The sequence below is a fragment of the Leopardus geoffroyi genome, chromosome C3, assembly GCF_018350155.1.
Source record: "Leopardus geoffroyi isolate Oge1 chromosome C3, O.geoffroyi_Oge1_pat1.0, whole genome shotgun sequence".
Lineage (NCBI taxonomy): Eukaryota > Metazoa > Chordata > Mammalia > Carnivora > Felidae > Leopardus > Leopardus geoffroyi.
This window is the reverse complement of record NC_059338.1, coordinates 74,906,554-74,928,138: the sequence shown is the minus strand read 5'-3', so window position 1 is coordinate 74,928,138 and position 21,585 is coordinate 74,906,554. Positions and strand designations below refer to the sequence as shown.

Genomic DNA, 21,585 nt, shown 5'->3' with positions numbered 1-21,585 from the left:
GGGACACTCGCCTTCCCGGATGTGTGCAAATTAAAAATAACTGAAGGCTGGCTTCAGTTTTCCATCATTTCCCATAATTTTCTTATGAAATGTCCCAGCACATCATCAGAATTAGGCAGTACGATTACAATTTCTAGGGAGTGACCCTGATCACAAGTTTTCCCAGGAGAAACTCCCCATGACCCGTAGGTAAAGGGCGGGCCTGGCCAGAATTGCTTCTTGAGGCTGATGTGGTCCCAAGGGCCAAGCCACAGACATCCACGTGGCGGCTCCAATCCCACAGCTGATGCTGCCACAGATTCCTCCCGGGCCTTCAGATCCATCCAGAGGACGAGCTGGGTCTTGCGGCCACACACATTCCCAGATGCCCGTGTGTGTGTTGGGGAGGGGGATATATGTCTGTGTGTATATGTGTGTGTTCTGTGTTTGTGTTGTATGCGGTGCGTGTATAGGTGTGCATATGGTGTTTGTGTTGTGGACGTGTGATGAGTGTGCATGTGTGTGTGTTGGGGAAGGAGAATATATGTCTGTGTGTGTGTGTGTGTGGTGTTTGTGTTGTATGTGGTGTGTGTATAGATGTGCACGTGTCTGTGTGGTTTTGTGTTGTGGACACGTGATGTGTGTGTGCATGTGTGGTGTGTGTGTTGTATGTGGTGTGTGCATAGGGTTTGCGAGTGCAAGTGTGTGTGTGTGGTGTGTGTCCTGATGGTACCACCAGTCTCCGGGCAAGCAGAAGGATGTGGATGGAGGCAGGAGTGTGGTCAGAAGGAAGTGGTCACTGGGGTCAATGCCACCAGCAGGCTGTGCCTTCTTTGAGGACTACAACACTCAGGTCCAGAGGGAGACGAGGCCCAAAGAAATTCAGGCTGGATGTGTGACCCAGGCATGCCAACGGCTGACCCAAAGCCCTTTTCTTGGGCATTACTACCGGTCATCAAGGGGACAGAGTGTTCCAGGCTCTACTTCTGGCCAAGGGAAGACTCGTGGCTGGACTCCTTCTACTGCACACACCTGGAAATGTTAAGCCGGGAAACGAAGCCTCAATTTCCACCTCCTGAAATGGGGGGTAACAACCCCTCCCCCTCCTCCAGCACGCAGACTGCACGCCTACCTACCCCAGCTGCCTCTGCCTGGAGCTCTGGGCATGGACTGATCCTTGCCATCCCAAGCTCAACTCAATTCTTCTCAAGGGGACTTCCTCTAGGAATGTCACTCTACATGCAGGATCACAGGTGTCTTATTCAAGGAGGAACCCTGCGCCTCAGAACAATGTCTGTGAGATAACGGGGGATCCATTACAATGTGTCGGGAAAAAAATAACCCAATACTGTAGAGTCCTTAAAACATCCACAGTTGGGGCGCCTGGGTGGCGCAGTCGGTTAAGCGTCCGACTTCAGCCAGGTCACGATCTCGCGGTCCGTGAGTTCGAGCCCCACGTCAGGCTCTGGGCTGATGGCTCAGAGCCTGGAGCCTGTTTCCGATTCTGTGTCTCCCTCTCTCTCTGACCCTCCCCCGTTCATGCTCTGTCTCTCTCTGTCCCAAAAATAAATAAACGTTGAAAAAAAAAAATTAAAAAAAAAAAAAAAAACATCCACAGTTGTCAGGTGGTGTCTTTAAAGCTCCATCCAGTCCATTCCTAACTATGTAAATAAGTTGTGTTGTTTACTGAAAACGCACCACAAAAAGAAAAAAGGACAAAACAAATTATCAAGTGAACCTAATAACTCACTTACAAGGCGATGGCCTGTTGATGAGCACAGTACAGAGCAAGGTGAGCCTTCGATGGCCACAGTGCCCACAGCGGGGCTAACCTGTGCCCCATCATGACAAAGGAGTGCGTAAGGAGGCACTCACCCTGCACACAGGGAGCCGGGCTTGTGGGGACGGAACGAAAGCAGGGGCACCCACTGATTAAATGTAGAGCTGGGGTACAGATGCCAACATTTTTCCAGTGAGAGTCACAGGGGAACGATAAAATTAATCTCCCTGCCACACAAAACAAGTCAGTCTCCCTCTCTCTCCCCGCCTCTCCCCTCCCACCATATTGGTAAGTATAATATCCAGGAGTCTGGACTCTCATTGGAACAGCAATACAGCTAAGCACAAACACACCAACAAGAGACAGAGACAGGGTGACCACGTGTCCTATGACAATGCACCACAGAAACATGGGAAACCCACACTAGGGTCTCAGCCTGGGAGCTAAGAGACAGGACCCAGGAAAGAGGCTCCTGCTCATGGGAGAGTGGAGAGAGGACAACCACCGAGTGTCCCTGAAATAGAAGGAGGAGGAGGGTCCAGCTGTGGCCAGCTGGCATTCCACAGGCTCACTCACGCCACCCGATAAGCTATATAAAGGTTGTTTTGTGGCCACGACAGAGCCCGGGGTGGAGAAAGCTCTTAATTACAGCCAGTGCTCTGGGGTTGGGCCCCGTCCGCAGCCTCCGCCCCACACACTGCAGGAAGCCAGGCTGAGATTGAGTCCCCTGGGAACCTGGTCAGGCCGCAGAGGCAGAAGCGGATGCCACGACATGGAGGCACCTCCCTGCATGAGCCCAAGGCCGGGGGGACAGTGAGCCACACACTGTTAGCTTTACTCGTTTGCTCAGCAAACAGCCACTGGTCCCCATGTGAGCCAGGCCTGCAGCAGGAACCAGCACCGTTCAGCATCAGAAATCCAAAGGATCACAGAGGGGCGGCCTGGCAGGCCTGACTCAGGGCGGTGGACACGGTCACATCTCCCTGTGACCCCCTGACAAGCCATGCAGGCCCCCTGTGCCTCAGTGCTGCCCACAGCATAGGGAGAGCCAGGAGATCTGTGTTGGGAATTTGGGGAGACATTAATGACATGGCGATTTAAAGATGCTCCCTAAACACCACAACTTCCTGGAAAGGACTCAGGACCTGGGTCAGACAGAACTGGGGGTAAACTCCCAGATCTCCTCTTTGCCTGCCGGGCCACCCTGGGGAGTGTCTCTGACCCAGTCATCGCGGACACTCAGGGGCAGTCACAGTGCAAGCCAGCACTGGGTGTGTGTGGCACACGTGAACCCTGACAGTGGATGTAAGCACAGGGTTAAGTCGTAAACACATTGGAACAAATAAACTAGCAGCACAAAGTATCCTATTTGCAGCCATGACCTAGGTGGCAGGATAGCAGGCTGGAATTCGAATGCAGCTCTTAGCAGAGTGTTGAACAAAGGCATCTCGAAATCCTGAGAAAAACAGGTCAGGTCCATAGGTGGCCAGAGACACTTGGGACAGAGAAGCTTCTACAACCACCACCCCAGAGATGTTCTGTCCGTCTCAGGTCCCCTCCTGTTCCCACACTGCCCCCTCCTCGGCTCACCTGGTCCCTCTCAGCTGGGCTTCCAGACCAACCCAGCCACGGCTCACAGACCCCAACCTGTGCTGCCTTAGGGCTGCAGACACTGGCCCCTCACCCCCTGTGCATGACCTAAGGTTCATCTTCCCCTCTGAAGGGCAGCCCCGGGGAGCCTGCTGTCCCTCAGAGCCACCCTGCCTCCCATCTGTGGCCAAGCTGGAGGGAAAATGGGTTCTGGATGCAGTTGGACCTCAGTCCATCAACAGCAACAGCAGCAGCAGCAGCAGCGTCTGGTGCTCAGGGAACAACAGACACCCTGGCTCCATTCGTTCACCTCCGGTGGCATTGGGTCTGTCCCACTCGACGAAGCCGGGTGGCATCGTTGGCATGATTTAGCCCATCCCAGCCAGCCCACCTTTTCCAGACCTTCACCAGCCTTCAAAATCTAACCATTTGTCTCTGCTCGCCAAAATACGGGTGAGTTCAATATTTCAATTCTTTTTGGGAATGACGTCGGGTTTGCCGAATATTCTTATTCTTTGCATTTGGAAGAGGGCAGTACTTCTAACATGCATATCACAACAGCAAACAGAACTAACCGCCAGTCTCCACCCTTAGGTCTAGGCGGCTCCTTCCACTTCCCGGGCTCTGTTCCGGGCACTCGGAAACCACAAGGAACAGAGTTTGCCCTCGTCAAGCTTATTCTTGTATGTGAAGACAGACCCCGGGCAGATAAACTACCAGACACATGAAATTGCACGTGGTAACAGTGTCCACACTCCATCGTGTAATTAGCCGCCACTTTCCTGCCGTCTCAAGGAGACAAAAGGTCCCCAAGGACAAAAAAGAATGTCCGATCCATCACCGCATCCTGGCCCTTGGCATGTCCCCCAAAGGAGGAATCACTCAGTGTGTAGTTGCCGAATGAATGAATGAGTAGGTCGGATCCAACTGAATGATCACTACACCAAAAACCCCACGTCGTTAGTCTGCGAATTTCCAGATCATCAGTGCAAAGCCCCTATTCAGAACAGCTCCTATTTGAGTTCCGAAGTCACCCAAAGGCATCTCCTCTGTGCCCAGGGAATTATGGTCATTTGGATTTTGTGATGCTCCTGGATTTAATCTTACTTGATGCGGTTCGGTATCTTACTGTTAGCTATCTTATTTTATTTTGCTTTGTTTCTAATTGAAGCAATTGTAAGGGGATTTTGTTTCATTCATCACCAGAATAGACCAGGCCCTAGTCAGCTTACATCTGTATTTACAAAAGCAGATTCCCTCCAGACAGCTGAGCATAACTTAAATCTTCCGTCTGTTCAGGCATTTGGAGGACCCCGGCCACTGTGAGTTTTCTGAGCGTTGTCATGGGGAATATGTGGTGTCCCCGGCTGGCCAATATCAGTGTCCACTTCTCTTGGTTACAGGGCCTCTGTTTCCCTGCATGGGTCACACATCCTCCCTTGAGAGGGGTGGGGATGGAAACTAGGACAGGGTCATGTAGTTTAGGCCCCAGTCAGCCTCCTTCCACTCTGGAGCTACAGTTTTGGTCTAGGGAGAGTCTCAGGCTCACACTTCTCTGTCAGACCAAATCCAGGCACGCTGGGCCCCAGTCTTGTCTGTCCTGGGGCTGGAGTCTCACATGGCCCTAACATTCTCCACAGGTAGCCCCATGTGCCCCCCCACACACCTGTTCTCCCCTCCTTTGCTACTATGACGCCATCACCTGGGCTCCTTGTTGGCTGCCCTCAGACAGGCTCAGGCCAGGGGAGGAGGGGAGACGAGGGGAGGGACAGAGGGCGGGTGGGGGCTTCCTTCCTGCTCCCTCTAGGCCATAGCTGAGGCAGCAGGTGCCTTCCCTGAGGGGACTTCGGCTCCTGTCACACGGCCTCCTCCCCCCCCCCGGGGGTCTGGACACACCTCCGCCCTTGCCATCAGCCAGCTCCCCTCGCTGCCCATTCTCAGGGTCTCAGTATCCCTCACCGACCCCACCCCTCTTCAGTGAGCCATCTGTGCCAGGACCCAGATACAAAAGGCTGCCAAGGATGGGATTAGGCCAAGAAAGAACCTAGAAACGGCAGGAGCTGAGCGAGGCCTGGTCTCACCACTCAAGCCCGCCTGACCTCTGGCCTTTGTCGTGTGTGAGATCAATCTGCATTATTCCCCAAGCCCGTTAGAGTGGGGTCCTCTACTGCCTGTGAGCGGAACGCTGTCCTCGACTCAGAACCGAGGTCAGCGATGGCGCAACCTGAGTCCCGGGGCCTGGTGGGGGGCGGCCAGCGCATGGAGGCTGAAGCCCCGGATTCCATCCCCAGCCCTGCTTTAACTGGGGAGCACAGCCCAGTGACTTGGCCTCTCTGGGGCTGTCCTCACCATTCCTAGAACCAACCCCCAGGCATGGAAGTTCTTCAGAATCTACATTCTGCTTGGCCCAACTCGAGAACCAGTCTGGACCGAGGCCAGCAGGAAGACACAATGCCAGCGGGCAGGGTCTAGAGGAGCACCCATGAGCCACCACGTGGGACTTCGGCCTCCCGGCTGGGCCTGACTCTCGTCAGCTCAGAGTCAGTCCTGAGCCCTGGCCCTACCACACTGCCTCTCCTGCCTCCCTGCTCTTTCCCATCCTGACTGGCTCCTGCTACTGGCCTAACAGCTGCCCCTTCCGGGAGCCTAGCAGGCTGCATGCTGTGAAAAGATCGCCATGATGTGCGTGGTTGCAATGCGGGTCAAGGGAAAGTCCATGGCCAACGCCTTCTACACTACTGCATAGGTTTCCTTCACTTGGCACTCAGGGCATCAATCTCCTCATCTGTGGAATGGGTATAGTCCTCGTGCTCCATCTATCCCCAGCACCGTTTGTCCCTGAATTTCTCCAGCTGTCCTACAAAGGGTCTCCTATCTGACTGTGTCACACCCCTGCACAAAACCCTTCCACAATTCATCTGAGCACACAAGGCCCTCCTTTACTGAGAGTCGGACAATCACACAAAACCACCAAGCCGAGTTCCCTCCTTTACCACGGCAATACAGGTCCATGATTGTTCACAGACTGCATCATACCACCCCCCAGTCCCTCATCCTACAGCTCAGGCATGTCCTGCTAAATGGTCTAAGTGTCACCTCCTCCAGGAAGTCCTCCCTTGTTCTCAGGGTCATCACCGAGCACAAACACAGTAGGACCCCCTGAAATTCTGTGGCACGTTTATTAAGGTCACCCCCACTGTATGAAATCCCTTTTTATGAGTCTTTTTTGCCATCTAGACTATGAACACTCCAAGGGCAGGGGCTTTGTCTTCTCTTTGTCTACAGGCCCAGAAATCAGCACAAGGCCCCACACACACTAGATCTCCAACACGTATCTACGAATAAGTGAGTGGAGATTAAGTAGAGCGGGGCCAACAGAGGAAAGAGTCACAGAAAGGTAAAGGGCCCGAGGGCCTTCTGTTTCAGACACAGCTTAGCTGTTTTCTCACAGGGCTGCAGGCCAGGCCCCTTCCTGGGAGCAGACCCTCACGGCTCTCCCAAGTCATGGCCAGCTGCTCCCACCACTGGCCCCAACCCCAAGGCTTCCCTGTCCCCGACAAGGGGTGGCGTTCTCAGTCCCTGGAAGTAGTCAGCAAAGCAGAGGCTGGGACTCTGCTCCCAGCCCCTACCTGCTGGTCTTGGAGGCTGGGGGGGCCCCGGGGGGGTGGGTACCAAACACTGGTCATGACCCAGGAAGGACAAATATCACCCCAATGCAGCAGGCGGAACAGAAGCTGGACACAGGCCAGTGCACGGAAAACCCACTTCTCCCTTCCTGTCCTTTGGGGGAGGCTGTCCTGGGAACGATCCAACAAGGATGTTGGAGGTCAGCCTTCATGGTCAGATCCCTGCCTGCTGCCCAACCTCCCCCACCCCCCATCCCTAGCCACAGTCAACAGATTCCAGACAACCTCGGGTTATCTCAGGGCACCAGGTCAACAGCACTTGGCCTCTGAGATAAGCAGTGCCCAACCATGTAAGTGGCTGGCTGGGGGTCACAGGAAACTGCCTTGTGCCCATTTTCTTGGCCCACCTCTCAAGGCAATCCCTGGGGAGAGGAGAGGGCCCCATATATTTCACCTGCCATGTGCCTTAGGGGGAGGGCTTTGTGTGTAGGGCTCTGACCTCAACAGCCATGGAGGTAGCAGATATGTTCCCACCACAGAAATGCAGATCCCACTGCCTTGCATTTAACCATCTCTAAGTCTCTCAGGGTAGGCAGGGCTGAGGACCCAGCCCCATTTTAATTTCCATCCAGCCTGCGCCCTGGAGGCGGAGCCTGGGGAGGAGCCAGGGTATGGGCCCCGCCTCCAGTGCCGAACTGGTTTTCCCCGGTCACTGAGCCCTGGCACGTGGACTGCGGCCTGCGCCTGCCATCAGCCCCTGCCCCGACACGCGCCCCTGCCTCCGCCGCCAGCCCCTGTCCCCTGCTCCTGCTATCGGCCCCTACCCCGTCCCCTGCCACCAGCCCCTGTCCCCTGCTCCTGCCCCCTGCCCTTGGCCCCTATTCCCTGCTCCTGCCACCTGCCCCCCACCCCTCCCCGCTGAGCAGTTCAGCACCCCCGCCCCCCGCACCCACTCACTTTCGCACAGGCGGCGCCTCAGCTTGCCGCGAATCTTGTCGATGGCGTTGAAGTCGGACACGTGGAAGACGTGTGCGGACTTGGGCTCCGAGGCGATCTCCTCCAGCTCCTCCTTGAGCGCCGCCCCGACGCCCACGGCGAAGATGCGGATGCCCGCGCGGTGGGCGGCGGCCGCGGCGTCCATCACCAGGTCCTGGCTGCGGCCGTCGGTCAGGAGGATGGCCACCTGCTTGAAGGCGCGGTCCCCGGGGCGGCCGCCGGCCTGCGGCGAGAAGCTGTGGCGCGTGATGAAGCGCAGCGCGTCGCCCGTGTTGGTGTTGCCGCCGTGGTAGGCCAGGTGCCGCGCCGCCGCCTTGACCTCCTCCCGCGAGCCAAAGAGGCCCAGCTCGAAGGCCGTGGCCGGCCGGTCGCTGTAGCGCACCACGCCCACGCGGGTGCGCTCGGGACCCACCTCGAAGGTGTCCACCAGGTTGGCCACCCACTGCCGCACCTTCTCAAAGTCCTCCTTGCCCACGCTGGAGGAGGTGTCCAAGAGGAAGACCAGGTCGTAGTGCACGGTCTTGCAGCCTGCAGGGGGAGAGGAAGGGCGACCTGGCCCAAATGCACTGGGAGAGGTCATGCCCTTGGGCCTGGAGGGGTTGGCGGGGGGAGGGGGGGGGGTCGCGCACTCCTGGGGGCCCTGGTCTGGCTGCCTTAAAGCTGCAAAACCTCGGTTCCTTAACTTCTCATGGTGATGAGCGTCCCCAAGTTTGCTGTGAGGTTCAGCTGCCAACGTGTGACCCCTTGCATAAAAGGGGTCAACGTTCAGGGAACACCATTGTACCGATTTCCTAAATAGTTTTGGTTTTGGTTACACAGTGACTGCACTGTTTGTTTGTTTGTTTAAACCTACTACAAATAATGCAGGATTGCAGAAAACGCAATCAAAAATGTTTTCAATGCTGGGGCGCCTGGGTGGCGCAGTCGGTTAAGCGTCCGACTTCAGCCAGGTCACGATCTCGCGGTCCGTGAGTTCGAGCCCCGCGTCGGGCTCTGGGCTGATGGCTCAGAGCCTGGAGCCTGTTTCCGATTCTGTGTCTCCCTCTCTCTCTGCCCCTCCCCCGTTCATGCTCTGTCTCTCTCTGTCCCAAAAGTAAATAAACGTTGAAAAAAAAAAATTAAAAAAAAAAAAATGTTTTCGATGCTTATGTTTCCAGCTACGGAGAGTCAGCACTGCCGACCCGCAGCGTGTATACCTGTTAGTTTGTGTTTCTGCATAGTTCCTAGTGCACGTGGGACACACTGATACATGGCTGTTTTCTGCACCTCCTGCGATGTGCTAGAAACCCATCTCCAGGGTGATGCGGCCAGTTTCCACGGCTGTAGGGATTCCACTGCACAGGTGCACGTAATTTATTTAGCCAGCACTCTCGTTGGATGTTTGAACAGTTCACAGCATGCCAGCATTATAGACCACGTAAAATATACTTCACTCATGGGCACCTGGGGGGCTTAGTTAGTTGAGCCTCTGACTTTGGCTCAGGTCATGATCTCGGGGTCCGTGAGTTCGAGCCCCGCGTCGGGCTCTGTGCTGACAGCTCGGAGCCTGGAGCCTCTTTCAGATTCTGTGTCTCCCTCTCTCTCTGCCCCTCCCCCCCTTGCGCTCTCTCTCCCTCTTTCTCTCTCCAAAGTAAATAAACATTAAAAAAAATTTTTTTAAAGTTCAAAAAACAGAAAAACAAGAACTCTGCATGTATTACACACACACACACACACACACACACACACACACACACAGATACTTCCTTATCCCTATTCCCACCTAAGCCAGGGCCACTGTTGAATTTTCCACATCTACCTTTTAAACCCATGCTGCATTGTGCTGCCTGGAGCAGAGGTAAATCCCCCCACCTTCACCGGCTGGCTCCCTAACAGGATTAGAGCTTCTGGAGTTCTTGCCCAGATGTGTGGACTCAAGAGATAATTCCCGGGGAGTTTTTCTCCTTGACACAAAAGGTCGTCTTTTTGTCTTTGGGACAATACTGTTCTAGCCCGGGCAGGGTAATTGCTGCCGTGGACCAAGCAGGACCCAGCCTGTGGGCTGAAATCCTTGAGCACATTTGTTTTTTTTGTTTTTTTTTTAATTTTTTTTTTTCAACGTTTATTTATTTTGGGGACAGAGAGAGACAGAGCATGAACGGGGGAGGGGCAGAGAGAGAGGGAGACACAGAATCGGAAACAGGCTCCAGGCTCTGAGCCATCAGCCCAGAGCCCGACGCGGGGCTCGAACTCACGGACCGCGAGATCGTGACCTGGCTGAAGTCGGACGCTTAACCGACTGCGCCACCCAGGCGCCCCATTGAGCACATTTGTTTTAAGGGTGCAGAAGGTTTCTTGTGCCTGAGGTCTCACCCAGGGGCCCTTTGGAGCTCTGAGTACATTCTCTCGGGGGGTGGGGGGGAACAGGTCAGGGAAGGGACTGCATCATGTGCACGTGAGAATTAAGTGTGTGTCTCAGGAAGGGCCCTGACCCCAGGACCGGTGCCCTCAGCTCTACCACAGGTAAGGGCCGTGTGTGTGAGCCCTGCAGGTGACCGCCCCCCTCTGGCCCCACGTGTTCGACTCTATAAAATGAGAGCTTGGGAGAGATGGTTGCTGCCCCACCCCCGCACTTCTGTTTTAATAATCCCATGTGTCACTGTGCTCTCAGGACCGTCTCAGTGGACACAGAGCCCCACACTCCTCCCATGAAGACCGGGACGTCCATGGTCATTGCTGTCTTCCCAGCTAGCTGAGCTGGGCAGAGAAATACATGAGGAGAGTTGGGGAAAACAACACCGAAACACAAGCCCTGGGGTTTTTGTTTGGGTGTGTTTCCTTTGCAGGCTCAGAAACCTGGCGTGGCTCAGGCGGGCACCTGCCTGTGTTCCCTCTCCTCCCCTGCTGGGGGCTTCAGGCCTGTCTGTGCCTCAGTTCCACATCTGCAAAATGGGGCTGTGTTTTAGAGCCCGGTGACCCCCCTGCTCGAGGACCCCAGAGAGCAGGCTCTGTGCTCGGCGCCCTGATACCGACCGGCTCATGTTCCTGACCCCTCCTTCATGCCTCCACGCCGATGGCACCCTCCCCAGGAGGCCCTCAGGCGCGTGGACCAACCACCGCCACACCTCACCCCTCCTGCCCCCGGCCACCTCTTCCGCAGTGAACTTCCCACTCCCCTCTCCCCCGTCTCCTCCAGAGTCTCATTGCCCTTGCGGTCCTGGCCGCCTCTTCTGGCTGGACCCCAGCGTGTCCATGTCCCCCGGAGTGTGCCCCCAAATCCCTCCCAGAGCAGGACAACGTGACACCGTCCTACCCCTGCCCTCCGTCCCCAAGGTCCTGCGGGTTCTCTGCACACCCCACGGCCCACTGGGGACGTGTATTCAGAGCTCATTCTTCTCCCACACCCTCCCCCACACTCACTCACTCACATGCTCTCACACACTTGCACACACACTCACCCACATGCTCACACACACCCAAACACACACATGTACCTAGACTCACACCCACATGTTTGCACACTCAACCCACCCTCACACATGTGCTCGCACACTCAGGCTCACACAAACACACGCTCAGGTTATTTCACACACTTTTGTACACACAAACACACCTCAGACTCTTGCACATGCACACTCATTTGCTCACGCTCGTTTAGACACAAACTCACACCCGCACAACCACATTCGGCCAGACCCTTGCACACTCATCCACACTCATTCTCACACGTGCACATGTACTCACATTCACAACCTTCACACAAACACACTGCCTCAGGCTCTTGCACACTCATTCACTCTCTCGCACCCCCACGCATGGGCATGCACAGCAGCTGCTCGGTGCCCCGTCTGGCACATTCTATGGCGACCCCACCTGCCCTCTGGGCCCGACAGCCGCCGTCCCCGCTCCACAGCAACAGCAGCCACAGGAGGCAGGCCACGGCTCTCCCGCGCGTGGGAACACGCATCTCTCGGCCAGAAGGAGGCGGCACCAGGCTCTACGGGAACATACCCTGTGTGGACAAGACAACACCTTTAGAGAAGGGCCCCGGCCCATGTGGGAGGGACTCCGCGCCCCCGCCGACCTCTCTCTCAGCCAACGACGTGGCCCTCGTGCGAGCGAACCCAGGACGCCTGCCCCGCGGGGGTCACCCAACCCTCCCTGCTTCCGGCCACCAGCAAACGCACACCGAGGACCTGCCGTCCCCGCGGGACCGTGCCTGGGCACCAGCACCACGTTCTGATTGCAACCTCCACGTCGGGACATGGGACAGGCAGTTTTATTTGTCTGATATGTTACCGGAGGACATCTTTGTACCTAAGCCTCTGTCCGCATGTAATTATTTCCTTAGGGCCCTCCGTGACATATCTTGAAAGGACCCTGACAGCAATGACCAAGCTTCTCTCTGGAGAGGCTGTACCGGCTCCCGCCAAGCGGGGGCATATGACGGAGCCCCTCACTGCATCCCTGGCGGCACGGACGTTATCATTCCCTCAGTCGTTGCCAACTCAGTAGGAGAGACCTTGTTTGGGTTTTTATTTTTCTTACTTTCGATGCATTTCTTTGCTCTATGACATTTACTAGCTAAGTGTATTTCTCCTACGTATCTTATTTTCATGTGGATATCCGCTTCCAAAAGTATTTGTCACTGTTTAAGCCATGAGACAGGAAAGGGAAAACAGCTAATGGGATTCTGAGCTATTTACCAGTTGCCCTCCTGTGCCAGGTGCTGAGGGCGGGCAGGTGAAGGACTCTGAACCACCCTCCCCAAGGGCAATGACACCTGGGAGACAGGTGACACGTGGGCCAGGGCAAGACAGGATAAGAAACACCAGCACAGGGACGTTCAGGGGGTGACAGGAGCACCGGCAGGGGGTAGGGGGTGCTGTCACATGGTTATTTCAGGGGTAGGCCAGGACTCCTGGATGAGTGACACCCAAGCCAATTTTGGAAAACAGAGTAGGACTCCATCAGACAAGAGGCAGTTGATGATTTCAGGCAGAGGGAACAGCATGTGCAAAGTCCCAGAGGAGAGAGAAGGCAGGGCACATGGAGACGTCCCTGGCCACATGGACAGGTATGTGGGCCCTTCTCAGGACAGGTTCCTGAATTCCCATGCTGGTCCCTGCCACCCTCAGGGCAAACTGCCCTCGTCTTGCCAGGGAACTAAAGGCCACCTCGCAAGTGCACAGGGTATACAACTGCCCAAATGACAATACCCCAAAAGCATGATACTCAGGAGGTGGCCACGGGAGCAAGAAGAAAGACACTTTCCCAAAATGGTATATGAAGGGGCAGAGGCCAAGGGTCAGGACCTGAGGGTCCAGGGGAAGAAGAGACACAGAGTCAGGGCAAGTCCCGTGGGTGGCCCACCCTTCTCATCCTTCAAAGCTATATGAACGCACGGACTCGTCCTTGTTCTTTCTGTTGCCCAGAACCTAGAATAGTTCCCAGCACACAGTGGACATTTGACAAATAAATATTAGATTCAGTAGTGAGCCATGTGGTCACGTCATCTCATCATCTCGGGTGGCCAGGAGCCATTCATTTGAAGAACACGGACATTTCAAAAAGCCATGAAAGTAACTGAATGGCTGCCATTGATTATCTGCTGTGTGCCAGGTACTTTCTGATTGTTGAGCGAACTCCTGTGACCCTTCAAGGCAGGAATCATCATCCCCATGTGCCAAAGGAGGGGACTGAGATGGAGAAGATACCAGTCTGTCCCCGGGTCACCAGAGGATGGACCGGGACTGGAACCCCAGCGCCTTCTGGGCACTGAGCCCACTCTCTTTCCATGACCTCTGTGGATACATAAAATCCAAATATCACCACCAATTACTGAGCCATCATTTTTTAAAATGAAATAAGTAAGAATGTGGACGGAGGAGATAAATTGGTAACAGCCATAGTGTCCAGTGTTTTTCAGGGCTCAAGAAATTTGATAATTTCCCTCATTGTGGAAACCAGGCTTCTTCCTCCAAGTCATAGTCTCCAAGTTTCTAGAGGAATCTTGGTCACATAACTTCCCAAATACACACACAAATAAAGAGAAAACAACAGGCCAATGTCTCTTATGAACAAGATGCAAACGTACTTAATGGAAGACTAGAAAACTGAACTCAGTAGCACACTGAAAGGGTTATACACCGCCACCACGTGGGATTCAGCTCAGGAATGCAAGGCTGGTTCAACACACACATGCCAACCCATGTGATGCACTCGCCAGGAGAGCAAAGGACACACAGTGTCCCAACCAATACAGAAACACCTGACAACATCTAACTGCCTTTCACGATAAACACACTCAACACTCTAAGACAATAGGGAAACTTCTTCAGCATGACGAAGGCCACATACGAAACCCAGATAATAACACACCCTACCCCACAGCGGGTTGTTGTGAGGGACTGTCGTAGGAACTGAATAATAAAACTGCATGCAAAGCCCTTAGCCTGATGCCTGATGCCTCGACCACTCTCAAGTCCACACGGCTGACATGAGCCAGAGCTGAGGCTTCAACCCAGCCCAGACCTGTTCCTTGAGGCCACCCGCCAAACAGGGTCCCTGCAGCTGGGCCGAGCCTGGCACCGCTTGAGAGCCTCTGAGCTGTCCACACGGTGCCTCTCCATCCTTACAATGACCCCAAGGGGCGGGTGTCGACATCCCCCTTTACAGGAGAGCAAGCTGAGGCTGAGAACAGGGGACATACCCCGGGCACACCCCACTGCCAAAGAGCAGGTGTGTGTGTGTGTGTGTGTGTGTGTGTGTGTGTGTGTGTGTGCATGCACGCGTGTGCACACGTGTGTGTGAAAGGCCACCCAAGGCACTCAGAGACAATCACCCCTTGTCTGTAAGCTCCCCGGTGGGGTGGGGGGCATGTGTCCCCACCGTCCGTCTCAAAGGCTGGCTATTTTACCCCACGTGGGGCCCAGTGAGTACTGGTTGGGCTGAGCATCCCCAGTCTGGGTGTTTCCCTCTCGAGAAAGGGCCGGGGAGAGCCTGCCGACTGTGTGCCCTGGAAGTGCAATGCCTTTGCCAACACCCTCCCTGAGGTCTCGGCAAACTCGCAAGCCGCACTGCTCCCCCACCTCCCAGCGATGAACCTGGCAGGTGCCCGCAGCCCAGACAACTTCGCTAGATGCACACGGCCAGTCATGACAGCTGGACTGGCCTCAGGCCGGAAGGACACCGAACATGCCCTCTCCTGCTGGAACCGTAACAAGTATCACACCAGGTGAGGGCCTCACAGGTTAAGAGCCCAGGAATGTTCATGGCAAACAGCAGGTATCAGGAGCTTCAGTGTGCTGTGTGAGAAACAGCACCCAGGGCTTAGCCACCTGCCTGTGACTCCACCGCTCAGGGCCGGGATGCGGTCCCCGGGCAATCTGACCAGAGGCCAGGCTCCTAATAGCTCAGGCTGTTGGAACCTGGCTGGAGAAACACTTAACTACTTAAGTAAAGACACAGTGTGGGCAAACAAGCAAAGGATACAGTCAGTGAAACCAAATTCTGATCACCCAGCTTACAGGAAAGAAAAGAAGGACAGGGCGTCTGGGCGGCTCAGTCGGTTGAGCACCCGACTTTAGGTCATGATCTCGTGGTCAGTGAGTTCAAGCCCTGAATCAGGCTCTATGCTGACTGCTCAGAGCCTGGAGCCTGCTTCGGATTCTGCGTCTCCCTCTATCTCTGCCCCTCCCCTGCTCACACTCTGTTCCGTCTCTCAAAAATGAACAAACGTTTTTAAAAAATTGAAAAAAAGAAGAGAAGGACATAAAGGGCAAAAGTAGGGAAGAAAGCTGAAAATAAGCAGAGGGAAGAGAATTTGGCTAAATCAGTCTATTAACTGATTTTCAAATGCTGACCCAGCCTTAGAGACCTGATAAAGCCCACGTGGCTAGAGTGTATACCTCTTCTTATATATATGTTCGTATTCAATCGGCTAATATTTTGTTAGGGCCTTTTGCATCTATGTTCATGAGAGATATTGGTCTTTTTCTTTTCTTGGAATGTCTTTGCCTGGTTTGGGGATTGCAGTGATATTGGCTTCAGGGGGTGAGCTAGGAAATGTTCCCTATGCTTGTTTCCTCTGGAAGAGATTGTAGAGGACACGATGGCCTTCTGCCCAGGAATACCTGGAATGTTCATGGCAAAATACCCCCTGAGGTGGGCAGATTCTGGTATGGAGTCCCGGCTTTCCTCCTTAGCTATATGAATGACCGTTTTATCCTCATAAAATGGGGGCGATCTCTACATCAGCGGGGTGCTGTGAGGGTTCCGCAAAATGCTTTCTGGGAAGGTGCCAGCACAGACCAAGTATGCAGAAAAGCTGGGGTTTAGGGGAGCCCATCTCCTTGCCTTCCCCAGCCAACCTCAGGTGGCAGTCCCAGAAAGCATGGGTGCCATGATTCCATCTCTCTCTCTCTCCCTCCTTCCCTCTCTCTCCCTCCAGTCTCTGAGCTCTCTCCAGGGCCCAGCTGCCCAGCTGGCATGATGTAGGCCACACCCTGTCCCTGGGAGGCAGAGCTCGGCCATTAGCCTCCAAAAGTCCAGCAATTAATTTGCTGAGCCGAGTTCTTGCCACAAGCCAGCCGATTGCCATAGTAACCAGTGTTCCCTATTCAGGCTCCCGGGGGGGGGGGATGGGAGGGGGAGACACTGAGCAGAACACAATTTAAAGGGAGAAAATGAGATTTGGTGCATTGGAGGGCAGCCCTGGCAGAGAGCACACTGGGTCTGCACAGAGGGTCTGGCAGCTGCCCGCTGCGGGGGAGGGGCCGGGTGGACAGGGGCACTGCTGACATGTTGCCAGGGTGACAGGCGATGCTCTGGGCAGGAATCCAGTGGAGACACAGAAGCATGGCATGAGGAGTCCAACCACTGAGCTCTGAGATCCCAGGGCCCTTCTGCAGGGCTGTGGGGAAGAGGGAGCCGGACGGCTTGCTCTCTGCAAGGCTGCTCGAGAGCCCAAATGGGGAAGCCAGGGGAGCACTGGAAAGCCTGCATCTTAGATCCAAACTTGGCTCTGTGTGACCTGGAGGGAGTCCTCCTCAGTCAACAAATCTGTACAGAGTACCTCTCGTCCGCCGGGAACCGTCGGGGGCACTGGCTTCTCCCGGGGCAGCAAGCATGATGACGAAGCTTCTTGACCAGAATTCTTCCTAGCTGTGCAAATCAAAGGCGTCACTTAACCTCTCTGGACCTCAGCCCTTTCATGTAAGATCGGTATACCCAAGTGACAGGAAGCATTAACTGAGTCACTCCATGTAAAAAGCTTAGAACCATACCTGACCACAGTGAGTGCTTAAGGCACGCTATTTTTGTGATTTTCCAATCCTTTGTCTCCTCACCTATAAGATGGGAACGATATCCCCTCCTTCGCGGATCTGTAGAGGAGATGAGGCGATGGGTGTGATAATCTTTTATAAAGTGAAATGTTGGCCAACATTGCCACAGTCAATGTTGAGGGGAGATTCTCAGTCTGAGCTAACGTTAGCACTTACTAAGTGCCAGGCCCGTGGGATAGGACACTCTGTGCAGGGACTGCAGCCTAATGGTGGAGACAGACAAACGAGAAGACGCTTACATTTCCATGCGGTCAGAGCTCTGGTAGAAGGAAGGACAAGCACTGACCTCAGGCCCAGGAGGTCAGCGGAGGCTTCCTGGAGGAGGTGATGTCTGAGCTGAGCCTGGGAAGGTGAGAGGGGAGTAGCCAGGAGGACAAGGGTTGCCTGCACCAGAAATGGATGGTCTCCCTTCGAGGATCACTCGTGGGATAAGCAAGGGGGGCAGTATTTTGCAGGAGGAATGAAGGCTAAAGGAGAAGGTAAGGGTTTGTGGAGAGGCAGGTATTTAGGTTTGAGGACAGAGTATTCATAAAGACCACCTAGGGACTTGTGTGGTGCCCAGAGCAAGGGGCCAGACCGCCTGGAGAACTCCTGGGACCAGTGGAAGTCTCAGGCACAGGAATGGATATCCATCCTGCAGAGTGCCAGGTGGAGCGGCGGGGGGGTGGGGGGCGTGAGGAGGGCAGTGCAGGGCCAAGTAAGAGACGCAGACCACCTCCCCTGGGATGACTGCAGACGCCATGATATGGGTGACCAGCAGGGAGCAGAGGGGAGAGAGGAGAACTTGGGGGTGGGGAGCCCAGACTCCCAGTTTAAGCACTGGAGCTGGTCACTGCGGGTCATGGGCATGAGGGGCTCCCCCTGGACTGAGTCTGAGGCACCAGAAGGGAGCCAGGTGGAGAAGCCAAAGACAGACAGACAACTGAGTCTAGAGCTCGGAAGAGAAAGTGGGGCTGGGGACACCCCCAGAAAGGTGGACAGGGTGGGGGTGATCACAGCTCTGGGGTATAGCAAGAGAATTCTCCCACCTCTGATGCTGCGTGGGCCCTTTCCCCTTACACCTAGGAATGGAAGTGGACACACTAGGGTACCTCTGTATTTCTGCTCTCTTCTCCGATCCAGTATTTTTATGGGACTTCTATGCTGAGCACTGTGTACGGGGCACTTTTAACTACACAACAATGCCGACAAACTTCAAGAGCATGAAAAGCCACAGAGTACGTGAAAATATTAGCAGAAGACGCACCTGATGAGGAACCGTTACCAAAATATACAAAGAACGCTTGAAACTCAACAATAAGAAACCAAACAACCTGATTTTAAAAATTGGTCAACGGGGACACCTGGGTGGCCCAGTTAGTTAAGCGTCAGACTCTGGATTTCAGCTCAAGTCATGATCCCAGGGTCATGGGATTGAGCCCCGAGTCAGGCTCCAAGCTAAGCATGAAGCCTGCTTAAGAGTCTCTCTTCCTCTCCCTCGCTCTCTGCCCCTCCCTCACTTGCGCTCCCTCTCTCTCTCTCTCTCTCTCTCTCTCTCTCTCTCAAATAAAGTTAAAAATTATTTTAACAAATGGGACGCTGTTCTTACCAGGCCCTTCACCAAAGAAGATGCACAGACGGCAAGTAACCACACGGAAAGAAGCTCCACGTCACGCAGCGTCAGAAAACTGTAAAATACGAGATCCCAGCACACACCTCTGGGCGTGGCCGGAGCATGCGCACGGACAGCACCTGTCGGGGACGCCGAGCAACAGGGGCGCGCGCTCAGGAACAGGGACGCACACTCACGGCTCCTGGGGACGTAGAACGGCGCGGTCACCTTGGGAAACAGTTCGGGGGTTTGTCACAAACCGAACGAGCTCTTCCCAGGTGATCCAGCAATCACGCTCGCTGGCATTTACCCAAAGGAGCTGAAAACTTCTGTCCACGCAAGAACCTGCACGTGGATGTTTACAGCACCCACATTCATCACTGCCAAAGCTTGGAATCACTTAAGATGCCCTTCAGCAGGTGAACAGGTAAGTAAACTGTGGCACAAACAATGGAATACTATTTGGCGCTAAAAAGAAACGAGCTCTCAAGGCATGAAAACACACGGAGGGACCCTAAATGCATATCAGGAAGTGAAAGAAACCCATCTGCAAAGGCTACACATGGTATGACTCCAACTCTGTGACATTCTGGAAAAGTAAATAAACATTAAAAAAATTTTAGGGACACCTGAGTGGCTCAGTCAGTTAAGCATCTGACTTTGGCTCAGGTCATGATCTTATGGTTCATGAGTTCAAGCCCCACATCAGGCTCTGTGCTGACAGCTCAGAGCCTGGAGCCTCCTTCGGATTCTGTGTCTCCCTCTCTCTGCCCCTCCCCTGCTCTCTCTCTCTCTCTCTCTCTCAAAACTAAACATTAAAGACATTTTTTAATTAAAAAAAAAACCCTACAGAATGGCAGCTGAGCCAACATGTTTGTGGTAATGACGGGCAACCGTACAAAGGCACAATGAGACAAGAGGTAGACTGAGTCAGCACCATGCTGGTGGTTTCACTTCCATTGTTTTAGGTCATCCTAACAAGCTGGCAAGGGGGTCTCAAGTTCAGGAGAGTTAAGGACTGTGCCGCGGATCACACGGCCAGGAGGTGACAGAACTGGGGTTAAATCCCGGGCCACTGTGCTCCTAGATTCACTGTCTGTGTCACCGGACCAGAGAGGGGACCGGTCCCCGTCCTCCAGAGAACAGCAGCGTGTGACCAGGTGCCTCGTGGGAGGGGAGACAAGGAAGGGACCCAGCCCGCAGGAGACTTGTCCTGCCATTGGGCAAGAACATGCGTCCAGTCATGTGTCCTCCTCAGTCAGGCATCCCAAGATGTAAGTGGAACCCGCTCAACCCCACCCCGCCAAAGCACAGGATCCCTCTGACTGAAGGAGACAGAATTGGAGGAGGGACGTGGTCTCCTTCTTTATGCTATGGAATCCACAGAGATTTCCTATCCGTTATTTTGTTCCCCCTAACAAGAGGCGAGATGCCAGTGGTTTCTCTCCCAATTGCTAAAATCTGTGAATGAAACTCCAGCTCTGTCTATTCTTTGAACAATAAATATTTCTTAAACTGGTCCCAGAAAGGCGTGGAAGGCAATCCTCACCCAGAGGCCGGCACCCACTGCTTCACTCTCCTGCACGGTCCGCGGTCGTCGATTCACTAACTCAGCAAGTACTTCCCGAGTCTCCGGCTACGTGCCAGGCATTGTTTTAATCATTGGGTCAGAGCAATATCCCTGCCTCCCTGGAGCCTGCTTTCCAGGAAAAGAGGAGAAAACTAACCCAGGAAACAAGTACCAATACGGTTTCAGAGAATAACTGATTTGAACACAGTGGGGTCAAGGGATAGATGACTTGGGTAGGACAGTTTTTACTCTTTGTGAAAGGACAGTCTCTGAGGTGGGGACACTGAACAGAGATCTGAATAATGGGAAGGAGCCAGACATCCAGAAAGAGGGGTGCAGGGAGGGGTAAAAGGCCTCCATCAGTTCCTGGACTCCTGAAACTAACAGCCTGGGAAGTGGCCCCAGCCCTCAGACACCCGCCCCCCCACCTCATCATCTGCACCTGCTCCCAAGAACCCAGTGGGGGGGGGGCGGCTGCGTGGCTCAGTCGGTTAAGTGTCCAACTTCGGCTCAGGTCATGATCTCACAGTTCGTGGGTTCGAGCCCTGCGTCGGGCTCTGTGCCGACAGCTCGGAGCCTGGAGCCTGCTTCGGATTCTGTGTCTCCCTCTCTCTCTGTCCCTCCCCTGCATGCTCTGTCTCTGTCTCTCTCTCACAAAAATAAGCAAACATTGAAAAAATTTTAAAAAGAAAGGGACTTTGATTAGGCACAGCTGAGAGCAAAGATGGGGAACAGAAACCGGTGTCGTTCCCACATACCAACAAGTTTCAGTTGTCCAAAGATGGCTTCCTTAGCATTAGTACTATTTTTTTTAATTTTCTAAAGTTTTTTTTTTTTTATTTATTTTTGAGAGAGAGAGAGAGAGAGAGACAAAGTGTGAGCAAGGGAGGGGCAGAAAGAGAGGGAGACACAGAATCCGAAGCAGGGTCCAGGCTCTGAGCTATCAGCACAGAGCCCGACGCAGATCTCAAACTCACAAATGTGAGAGCATGACCTGAGCTGAAGTCAGACGCTCAACTGAATGAGCCACCCCGGGGCCCCACATTATTACTGTTAATCACCTCCTGCATCTGCCTGACAGGTCTGGCAGGTAAGCAGGAAACACGCTGCCCCCCTCCAGTCCCCTC

General features: G+C 54.3%; 1 protein-coding gene across 3 annotated transcripts in view; it reads right to left on the bottom strand.

Moving 5' to 3' along the window:
* COL22A1 (collagen type XXII alpha 1 chain) overlaps positions 1 to 21,585 on the bottom strand; it is a 261,626-nt gene that overhangs the window by 227,895 nt on the left and 12,146 nt on the right. For all 3 annotated transcript variants that reach the window (XM_045453570.1, XM_045453572.1, XM_045453571.1), the window contains exons 2-3: positions 11,824 to 11,962; positions 7,933 to 8,499 (exon numbers count right to left, since the gene is read on the bottom strand). In XM_045453570.1, coding sequence (XP_045309526.1) covers positions 7,933 to 8,499; positions 11,824 to 11,917 — 661 coding nt within the window. In that variant the 5' untranslated portion in view covers positions 11,918 to 11,962. The remainder of the gene's footprint in view (positions 1 to 7,932; positions 8,500 to 11,823; positions 11,963 to 21,585) is intronic.